At 32.2% G+C, this 11473-nt stretch overlaps 1 protein-coding gene across 2 annotated transcripts; it reads left to right on the top strand.

Moving 5' to 3' along the window:
- The first annotated feature begins 4083 nt into the window (after nt 1-4083).
- On the top strand, nt 4084-7533 carry LOC148873942 (aspartic proteinase Asp1-like). 2 transcript variants are annotated; one of them, XM_088982518.1, is made up of 10 exons: nt 4084-4222; nt 4302-4581; nt 5507-5624; nt 5701-5927; nt 6030-6260; nt 6333-6471; nt 6569-6760; nt 6880-6952; nt 7043-7130; nt 7224-7533. In XM_088982518.1, exons 2-10 carry the CDS (start codon nt 4373-4375, stop codon nt 7303-7305), a joined length of 1359 nt encoding a protein of 452 aa, XP_088838644.1. In that variant the 5' UTR covers nt 4084-4222; nt 4302-4372; the 3' UTR covers nt 7306-7533. The 2 variants fall into 2 exon arrangements, with proteins under 2 accessions (XP_088838644.1, XP_088838649.1); XM_088982523.1 differs by having other exon boundaries at nt 4086-4222; nt 4308-4581.
- Nucleotides 7534-11473: the final 3940 nt, after the last annotated feature.

Genomic DNA, 11473 nt, shown 5'->3' with positions numbered 1-11473 from the left:
AAAGTCATAAAAACTGGCCAAAACTGTTGACCTAGCTGGGTCAACCAAAAAACTGCTCCCGGTTCTAAAAAACTGGGAGACTTTTTTGTTTATTTAAAACATAAATGTGCATACTTACCTTGCCAAACAAATGTCTTTTTGGACCTCAAATCTCAAGTTCTAAAATTAAAAAATCAAACTAAATAAGAATATATGTTATAGCAAAAATGCAAAATATAATTATATATTTTGAATATATGTATATAATTAATATTATTATATATATTTAAAACCTCTTTCCATGCCTGGCCTAATTGTCTGAGCATTGCAAGGAAGATCAGCCTATGATTTACAACCTATGTGAATCTGTTTTAGGTTTTTGACTGGTTTGGTTTGGCTAGAGAGAAATGTTTCATCCAGGGGAGGGTTTTGGCATCCCTAGGGTTTTGGATATCAGGAATCTAGTGGTTTAGATCCAATTCATGGTTCAGATGCCATGATATAAAGCTTCTATACTTACCAAAAGGAAATTTTTTTCGAACAGTAGTTAAAACGGTTGGGGTTATGATTGAAAATGGGCCTTACCTTACAAAGTACAAACAGTGGGCCTTTTCTTGTACACATGACCTGACACTGGATCCAACTTCCAAGTCTCAACTAACTGACCTCATAGCACAATAGCATAGGTTCACCCAAAACTGGATACCTAGATTTCGACTAGGGATATCAGTGGATCGGGTTAGGTGTAAATCTGCACTGAACCAACCCTATCGGGTCAACATTGGTCAGCCTTAATTGAGTTTTCGGGTTTGGGTTGAGGTTAGCCCGTGATAAACCCCAACCCATGGACATTGCAGCATTGAAATATTTGTAGATACTAGTAAAAGTGTATGCACGTTGCATGTGGCAATATCAAATGGTGATAATGATAATAGTCAGCAACCAAATGATCTTATTGGTTGAACTATTAAGCTATTTAACCAAGAAAATGGACTATGATTAAGACATTAATTCATTTTTTTTCTTTGTATTTTAGCCATTTATATTTTTACTAACAACAATTCTTATTTTTCAAACATATTTTTGTTTAATATGAAAAATATATAATGCTAATGCATGTTCAAATTTTTCTATAAAATTTATAAAAAAAATTATATTTATATTTTTTATTTAATTTATAAGATAATAAAAATTACCTATTTACCAAGAGGAAATGCAATTCCAATATATTGTTTGAATGTTGGTTTTAAATATTGTGGTCAAATTATATATATATATATATATATCATTTATATATAATATATATGTTATTTATATTGCATTTTGTAAACTTCTTATATGATGAAAATAGTTCCAAAAAATACTTATATTTTTTGCTTTTCTTTATTTCAACTATTATACTTTCTTTTTCTTTTAATATTTTTTTTAATTAAATTGGACCGCATCATATTCAAATACCCAACATCTTGATCGGATTCGAATTCGAATCAATATTTATGAGATCCGATCAAATCTTCGGATCGAATCAATATTTGTTATATATATTGTTATATTATATATATAGTATTTGTTACTTAGTTATGACATCATAGATTGACCCATTTGACCCGGAATGTTAGATCATTGACCTACCTACCATTTAGATATAGAAACTAGTTTTAAATTTTGCACTTCATTTATATCATTGATAAAATAATTATTGTTTATCATACTTATTTTTGTTTATATTATTAGTATATAATATTATAGATGTGCCCAAAATTGTTTCATTTTTTTGTACTATTCTATTTTAAAAAATTTATTTTATAGTTATAATATCATAGATTGACCCCTTTGACCCGAAATGTTAGATCATTGAACTACCTACCATCTAAATATGGAATTGGTTTCATTTCCAAACTAGTTTTAAATTTTTTCACTTCAGTTATATCATTGATAAAATAATTATTGTTTATCGTACTTATTTTTTTGTACTATTCTATTTTAAAAATTAGTTATGACATTATAGATTGACCCATTTGACTCGGAATGCTAGATCATTGACCTATCTACCATCTAGATATGGAATTGGTTTCATTTCCAAACTGATTTTAAATTTTGCATTTCATTTATATCATTGATAAAATAATTATTGGTTATCATACTTATTTTTGTTTATATTATTAGTAATATAATATTATAGATGTGCCCAAAATTGTGTCATTTTTTGTACTATTCTATTTTAAAAAGTTTATTTTTAATTATACATCATGGGTTAACCTATTTGACCTGAAAGGTTGAACCACTAAACCATCCCTACATAGGAAGATGGTTTAGTTTCCCGTCGGTTTTAAATTGTATATTTGATGTTCATCATTAATAAAATTATGTCTATTTTATCATACTTATTTTTTTAATATGAAAAGTATATAATAATAGAAATGTGTCCAATTTTTTTAAAATTATTTTTTCTATATTTTTTTATTTCTAAATTTGTATTATTTATTTATGGCATCGTGAAGTTATCCATTTAACCCAAATGGTTGAAGTACTTACTCACCACTTATATGGAAAATATGAATTCATTTTTAGGTTTATTTTGAAAATATAAAGTTTCATTCTATTAATAATTATTGTGCATGTATTTATTAGTGGAATTTGATGATAATAAATAAAAGTATTTTTTATATTTCTAAATTTGTATTATTTATTTATGACATCATGAAATTATCCATTTGACCCAAATGATTGAACTACTTACCCACCACCTAGATGAAAAATATGATTTCATTTCTATGTTTATTTTAAAAACATAAAATTTTATTCTATTAATAATTATTGTGTATGGATTTATTAGTGGAATTTAATGATGATAAACAAAAGTATAAATGTTAAATTCAATGAGGGAGAATGTTATTTATTTTAGGACTTAAATATAAGACTTAATGAGAGGTAATTGAATGTACTTAATGGCATTCTTTTACTTATATTTTCTGCTCTTTCAATGAAGACGAACTAAATTCAAGAGGAAAAGTATTTTAGTAAAGAAAAATTCCAGAAGTCAATACCTCCTTATTCGCACTTTTATTAGTATAGATAGGCTTAGGCCGCTTGGCTAAGTAATGTGTACTATACATGGGACGGGGCAGGTCAGGTATCCTTTCTTTATTTAGACCAACCCAAAACCAAAAATGGGCTAAGTAAGCAGGATCCGGGCTTAATGTGACCCGGCCCATCACAACCAGGCACTTTTCCCTCTCTAATATATATGTTTAACCTGGAATGCAAGAGAACAAAGTACGAATTTGTCCCAATAAAATAATGCTGATCTACAAACAAGAAAGGCACGGGAACTTTCCCTCCAACCATGTGGAATGAAAGGAACCTTCTTAGGCAACTATACCAAAACCACTTTTATCATATTCAATGCATAGAAGAAACCCACTTTTAGGGTTTGACCCATTCATTGGCCTAACCTCTCAAGTGCCCCAAGTCCTATGTGGGGCTACCTTCTTGACTAATAACCACAGACTGTCTAGAGTCTCTAGACCAATAAGCATGTAAGCCACTGGATATTGTGGAAAAAAAAAATCATGTTGTGGGCTATCACCTTGCAATCCATTGAGTATTACTATTATGTAATCAACCCATTTGATGTGTTTATCCCTAAAACATGCCAATGAAAGTCAGTGGCCTACTACTGGTCCGGCCAATTAATGGGTCGGGTCAAGGACATCCAGTGACCCGGACCCGGATACACAAGAACCCCATCTTTTCCCTCTGATGCAAATTAGTGCTGATTCACCAGCATGCCCATCTTAGAGGAAGCAAGGAATGATTCCCCGAGTAATAACAACTGTGCAAATGCATGACTTAGAGTTGTTAAAAAGCTTTTTTAGAACAATTGAAATCTGAAAACCCACTGAAAAAGACAAGAACAAGGGATTGAAAGAAAGCAAATCCCCTTCAAATTCTTGGTCAGCAAGTAAGAACCCATCTCTCTCTCTCTCCACCGCAGAGAACGAAGAATCTAAACCAAAACCATCCTAACGAAATTACAAAGTGGGTCACACACATCAACTCTTTTACACTTTTTCCCTTCTCTTCTTATATATAGTTGTTGACGACAAAACCCACGTAGACCAAATGATCTACAACGGAAAACAATACCGCGTACGAAGCGAGTAGCTCTCAGCTCTCTGCTCTCGCAGTCGCGCGCAGACGAAGCTTCCGAATCAAACGCGTCTTCTGTTTCCCATCCCAGGTATTCTCTCGCCATTTTATTTTAGAATTTATCAGTAGATAAACAGATTCTGACTTGTTTCTTGTTGTGTTGCATGAAGGAGCAGAGTGATCTTACTGCAACCCATCTTTAATTTTGGCGACAAGGAAGAGGTTTAGACTTTAGAGCAAGATGGAGACGAGAGGGAGGACAGTTTTGTTCTTGGTGCTGGGTTTGTTGGTTTTTTCTGCAACGTTTCAAGATTGCTCTGCAGCATTCAATCCGTTCAACTGGAGAAAGCAAACAAGATCAGATGAAGCGTCATCCAGCACCAAGCATGGAACCCAGAATCGTCTCTCCTCCGTTGTGTTTCCAGTTCGTGGGAATGTTTATCCTGATGGGTACGTGTTGAAAAGATAGACGAAATTGTTGATGGGCTTATATATTATTCATTGATTTTGCTATCTTAAATAACTTTGATCCTTGTGTTGCAGGTGGTCAGTTGTTTCTTCCCTAAATTTGTCGTGTTTGTTTTGCTGTTTGATCCTTCAACTGCACTAGGCTTCTGTAATTTTGGAAACTCATTTTAGTTCCTTTCTTTGTTTCTTCTAGAAATTTCAGTACCCATTTTATTATCTGTGTACTATTCCTATCTCATAGTATTAGAAGCTTCAGTAAACAGTACTCTACCCATTTCTCTTAAAACTTGATTTCTCTCTCTCTCTCTCTCTCTCTCTCTCTCTCTCTCTCTCTCTCTCTCTCTCTCTCTCTCTCTCTCTCTCTCTCTCTCTCTATTTAATTTAAGAATTTCAGTACAAATTCCACCTTTCTGAAACTTGGGGACCCATTTTCCATTAAATTTGCCTCTTTCAGTCATTAAATTTGATTGCTTCTCAATTTCTTCAATTTCCAAAAGTTTGTTAAAAGAAAAAAAAAAAAACTTCATTTGCCTTAAATTCGATTCCTTCTCAGTTTATTAAGAATGCCTTCACTGCTTGGTTAAATAAAAGAAAGCATTGTTTTTAAATATATGAATGATCCATTCTCTTATTGTTTGTTTATTAATTCCCTAAACTTGACCAGCTTCCTTTGCATTTGCTTCAAAAAGGATTTGATGACATAGTTTCTTATCTGCCCCCCGCATTGGAGTTCAATTTGTGGTTTAATCCGTCAAGCTTCTCACTCTGCAGTTTAATCTCCTTTGTGGTCTCTATACAATCAAAACTTAATCAAGTTTGTTTTCTAGCTCATCATCGTGCAGAGTGCAGGCCACAGAGATTTTTTATTTATCTATTTCAATAACTAGTCTGTTATTCTACCTTGCAGGTTGTACTATGTTACCCTTTTCATTGGCCAACCGCCCAAGCCTTACTTCCTTGATATTGATACAGGCAGTGATCTCACATGGCTCCAATGTGATGCCCCTTGTGTCAGGTGCTCAAAGGTAAGTACATACAGATTAAACACAACCATGAATTGGAATAACTTCTACCTTTAAGTTCTAATATTCCTTTTAGCAGGTACCTCATCCTCTGTACCGGCCCAAGAACAACCTAGTTTTTTGTCAGGATCCCATCTGTGCCTCCCTCCACCACCCTGGGAATTACAGATGTGATAGACCAACTGATCAATGCGACTACGATATTGAGTATGCTGATAGTGGTTCATCCCTTGGTGTCCTTTTGAAGGATGAGTTCCCACTCCGCCTCACCAATGGATCTCTTATTAAACCCCATTTGGTTTTTGGGTATGATACATCAAAAAATTCCTTGATTTGAGTTGTAATTTGTTATCCTTGTTCTATTTTGAATGTTCACAAAATTGGTTCTTGTGGATCTTTTGTTTATAGATGTGGATATGATCAAGAGTTCTCTTCTGAATCAGTTTCTCCTACGGATGGAATGCTAGGACTTGGAACTGGCAAATCTAGCTTCATATCTCAGTTCCAAGATCAAGGTCTATCAAGAAATGTTTTTGGTCATTGTTTCAGTGGACGGGGTGGTGGATTTCTATTCTTTGGTGATGATCTGGTCCCATCATCAGGGGTAGTTTGGACACCAATGTCAAAAGATTACTCGAGGTAAGCACTTCTGAACCCTTAACACTTCAATGCTTCTTATTGTGATTATTTATCTATTTACCACTTATCCAGCAAACACTACTCTCCTGGGCCTGCTGAACTATTACTTGGAGGGCACTCTACTGGTGTTAAGGATCTGAAGACAGTTTTTGACAGTGGGAGCTCCTACACTTACTTAAATAACAGGGCTTACCATGCCTTGATTTCTTCAGTGAGTTAAACAAATTAGAGAGAAGTTCTCAACCCTTCTATCATTTTCTGTTTGATCCATATTGTACAAAATGTCATTGATGCCATGGTATTTTCAGATGAAGGGGGATTTAGCTCGAAAACCATTGAAAGAAGTGCCTGATGAAACACTCCCAGTATGTTGGAAAGGTCCAAAACGATTCAAATCTATAAGTGATATTAAGAAATACTTCAAGCCCTTGGTACTAAGATTTTCAAATGGCAAGAATGCTCTAATGGAAATACAACCGGAATCTTATTTGATCATCAGTGTAAGAACTTCTTTAATCCGTTTATTTTTCCTCTCCTTCTCTTGGCTTCTTGAACAAGTGGAGAAAAGGGCACCTGAAAATGAAGACCACATAATCTCATCCCATTTCTTTCTTTCCAGCCGTATGGAAATGCCTGCTTGGGAATTTTGAATGGTGCTGAAGTAGGACTCCGAGATAGCGATCTTATTGGAGGTAATTCTTTAAGAACCAAAATGCAATACTGATGAGTGATGTTTTCCCCACAGATGATAACCATTCTCTTTCTTCTGTTGCTCTTCACAGATACGTTTTTGCGTGACAAAATGTTGATTTATGACAATGAGAAACAGCAGTTAGGGTGGATGCCTACAGATTGCAACAGAATTCCCAAGTCTGGAACAGACCTCTTCTGATTTTCTTCCTTATTTATGACTGTCCAAGGGGCATTCTGACTAGGCCACTCTTTTCTCTGTTTATTTAACAGCAAGGACCATGACAGTGAAGGCTTTTCTCGGCCTTACGGGATCAACTTCGGTATCTTATCAGATCAATATCCTGCAACTTAAGCTTTTCAGAGATGAAGTTGAATAGCAGAAAAACTACAATGTGTAAAATAAAATATCAAACTTGTAGTTGTATTCTCTTTTTATGTTACAAATACACAAGGCACTGGGCCCTCGGGGGGTGCGAAGGGAAGTTCCAGTATATGTATACATAACCATTAACAAATTAATGTAAATGTTTCAATGTTTCATACAGTTTACAAAAGAAATATGCATTTCAGTTCTTTGAAATTGTTGCAAGTTAGACATGAGAGGGGGATGCATCTACATCTCCCTCCCTGTAAATGCCTCTCTCTCTCTCTCTCCATGAGTAATGCATGAAGATAACTTTTAACAAATTGAATTCATTTGAAGTTGTTTGTTTCAAACAATAAAATTATATACACTACATTGTCTTGGATGAGATTTCAAATATGTTTAATATAATGAGACACCAAAGAAAAATAGTACAGCAATCAATGAGAAATCCCTCTGGAGTTTATTCCTCATTAGGAGCCAAATTAAAGGCAAAATGCGTTTAAGCGTAAAAGTTGTGTTTTTTTTTTTTTTTTTGGGTAAAATTCCCCATTAGTACCATGTACTTTGGGCCTAATGTCACTTTAGTTCACAAACTTTAAAATGCAACAATTCAGTACTCTAACTTTTAAAACGTGACAATCAAATACCTGATGTTAATCAGCCATTAAGTGGTATTTGAAAAGACACAAATGCCCCTCAAGTGTTGTTTAATTTTCTTTATCAACCATCTAAATGTTGACAAAAAATTAATAGTCCCAAATCTTTGCCTTTTCCATTCAAGAAAGTTGAGGTCATGTTTGAGTGGACATTCTGGTGACCAAACTTTCTTGAAAATTAGATGACACTCGAAGGGCATTTGTGTCTTTTTCAAATGCCACTTAACGGTTGATTAACAGCTAATTAACATCAGGTACTGGATTGTCATGTTTTGAAAGATTGAGTACTAAATTATCTCATTTTAAAGTTCAGGGGATCAAAGTGGCACTAGACCCAAAGTATAGGGTACTAATCGGGAATTTTCATTTTTTTTGGTATTCGGTGCCATGCACCATAAATGACTTCCCTTGACCTCCTTCTTCCCCAAAGTGCTGGTTGTGGGATTCGATTGCGCATCAATGCTAGAACAAACCAGCTAATACACCAACGACTCAGCTCTCAATTGGTAAGTTGTTTATTCTTATATTCCCTACAGATCATCTTACAATTTTTTTAAATTGTTTCTTTTTTGTTTTTGTGGGTTGGGGCGTTTAGGTAATTGGGTCTTTGAACCCAAAACGTTCAGCCTAGTCCACTCACGAGTCACAAGGGTAATTGGGCCTTTGCACCCCTAATTAAATAGTTAAGAAGAGGTGATTGCAATTACCAAACATCAAGGGAGATTTTAAAAATTTACACTATTTTTATCATTAATTCTTATTCTCTCTCATCTCATTGTCTTCTCCTCTTTCATTGACTCAATTAGATTCTCCTCATCAAGTTTATCATTAACTTTTGTTCTCTCTCTCCTCATTTGGTTCACATTCGTGTTTCTAATACATATATACCTTTATCTCTAATCATTTAGGACTTAAAATGAAGGGTCTATTTGGTTTCCAAGAAAAGGTACCTGGAATCAAAATCAGAATGGTTCATTCTAATTCTTATTGTTTGTTTGGCAGGAATGGGATTCTCCCATATGGAGGAATGGTCATTCTATATTCCCTAGGGGATGAGATCCCATTCCAAAGTCCGTCAAGAAGTAAATAACTCATGATAAAAAGCCCCCAAATCCTATTATTAATAAAATAATAAAATATTATTAAATTAATAATAAGATGGTAATAATAAATAATAATATATTATTCATAAAATAGTAAAAAATATTGATGAACTATTAACAAAGTATTAGTAAAATAGTAATAAAACCATAGTACTGTAATAAAATATTAATACAATATAATTAAAGTAATGATAAAATAATAATAATAATAAAACATTAATAATTAAATAATAAAATATTATGAAAATAGTAGTAAGATAATAATACTAATAATAAAATAAGATTATATTAATAATTAAAATACCAATAAAATATTCATAAAACATTAATACTATAATAAAACATTAATAAATTAATAATGAAAAGAAAATATATTATTTATTAAATAATAATAAATTATTAACAAAATATAATAATAAAAATATTATTAATGTAATAATAATATAATGATATATTAATAAAGTATTCATAGATTAATGATAAATCCTAATTCCTAAGATATCAATTATTAAATAATAATAAAAAATACTAACATATTAATTGTTTAATAATAATAAATTAATTTTAAAATAATAAAAATTAATAAACTAATATGAAAATAATAATAAAATAATAACATAAATTAATGATAAGATATTAATTATTAAATACTAATAAAATAATAAATAGACTAATACAAAATTGAAAAGTTTTAGTTGACTCCAACTCCAACCCCCAATGAACTAAGAAACAACAATCAAAATCCGATTCCAATTCCTAAATGAACCAAACATGCATTAGGAATAGGTGATTCCAATTCTAGGGGATTTTAAAGAGATCATTTTAGCACCCTTCATATCCTTTGTAGGTTTTCTTTTTAAAGTTTTAAAATCAATGTTTTCAACCCACCGTTGACTCGATCAATTGAACCGTTCAAACTGTCATCCAGTCGAGTTTCCAAATCCAATTTGAGTAAAACCTGAAGGTCAAAAAACCATTAACTTGATCAAAAAACCGTCTAACCCAAACAGTTGAACCATTGACCCGTTCGACCCAGAAACCAAGTCGTAGGTACGATGTATGCAAACATTAGGAAACCATAACTTTGGACTCCGATGTTCAATTGAGGTGTTTTGTTTATTTTGGGTAACTTTTCGAGATTTATGCATCCCAAGTAGGGATGTCCATGAAAAATCAAAAAAAAAAAAAAGAAAAACCGAACCGAACCAAAAAAAATCAAATCGAAAAATGCAATTAACCAAACCGATCGATATATATTTATATGTATATTTTATATATATTTTTAATATGTCACACGTTTTCTATATATTATATATAAATATATATTCATTATATATATATATATATATATATATATATATATATTATTTATAATAATCTATTTATAAATATACCATATATTATATATTTTATAATATATTATACATATATTTATATAATATATATTATAAATATAAAAACCAAAGAACCAAATTGATCAAAAATCAAAACTGATAGACCTATTAACCGGTGGTACTGGTTTGGTTTATAGAAAAATATATTCATTATATATAAATATATACACATACTATATTTATAATAATCTATACGTAAATATATTATATATCATTTATTATTTATAATATAATATTATACATATATTTATATAATATGTATTATAAATATAAAAAATCAAAAAAACTTAAGAATCAAACCAATAAAAACCAAAATCGATGGACCGGTTAACCAATAGTACCGGTTCGGTTTCAATTTGAAGAAATGGAAAAACCAACAATACTAGTTCGGTATGCAAAAATAGTCCATGGTTCAAGTAACTGAACCGTGGACACCCCTTCGTTATTTTTTTCAAAAAATAATCCCTTTTTGGCCTCAACTTGCAATTTTTAATATTTTTTTACAAATAAAAATTTTAAAATTGAATTAAAGAAACATAAATTAAACATAAAATCTTTTATATATTATATGTAAAACATAATTATACATAAAATACATGTTTATACATATCCACACCAACACACCCACCCACCCCCCCACACACACACACGTGGCTGACATGACATAATCTGACCTATCCAACCCGGCTGGTCAAACTGATAACCCACAACCCATAGATAAAAACGGTTCGGCCTCCAGGTCAATTTTTAAAACTGTCAAAATCACTTACTGGCCAGTGTGTAGTCGGTATCCATTGGCAAGAGAAAACCAAACCAGGGCTTTTGTGGGGTTAACTTTGCATGCACTCATCTGGTCCAGCTCACCTTTGCGTGCCATAGCAAGATAAGGTCAAAACTCACAAGTACGGCTTTAGTGGGTTCTTTACCCACATATATTTCGGTGAGACAGAAAAATGCCCCTCACCACTGGAATTCATTCATCAAAATGACATGGTTGGAA

This window comes from Nelumbo lutea, chromosome 1 (assembly GCF_056320005.1).
Source record: "Nelumbo lutea isolate HS-2025 chromosome 1, American lotus-T2T, whole genome shotgun sequence".
In the NCBI taxonomy this organism is placed as follows: domain Eukaryota; kingdom Viridiplantae; phylum Streptophyta; class Magnoliopsida; order Proteales; family Nelumbonaceae; genus Nelumbo; species Nelumbo lutea.
Note: the sequence above shows the minus strand (reverse complement) of the source record. Positions and strands in the feature narration are given on the sequence as shown.

What these genes read in the sequence shown, in the direction of transcription:
- LOC148873942 (XM_088982518.1), top strand. Translation starts at nt 4,373, where the DNA reads ATGGAGACGAGAGGGAGGACAGTTTTGTTCTTGGTGCTGGGTTTGTTG. An exon ending in AAACCCCATTTGGTTTTTGG is followed by an intron (nt 5,928 to 6,029) that starts GTATGATACATC and finishes TTTTGTTTATAG; the next exon opens with ATGTGGATATGATCAAGAGT. An exon ending in AGATAGCGATCTTATTGGAG is followed by an intron (nt 6,953 to 7,042) that starts GTAATTCTTTAA and finishes TGCTCTTCACAG; the next exon opens with ATACGTTTTTGCGTGACAAA.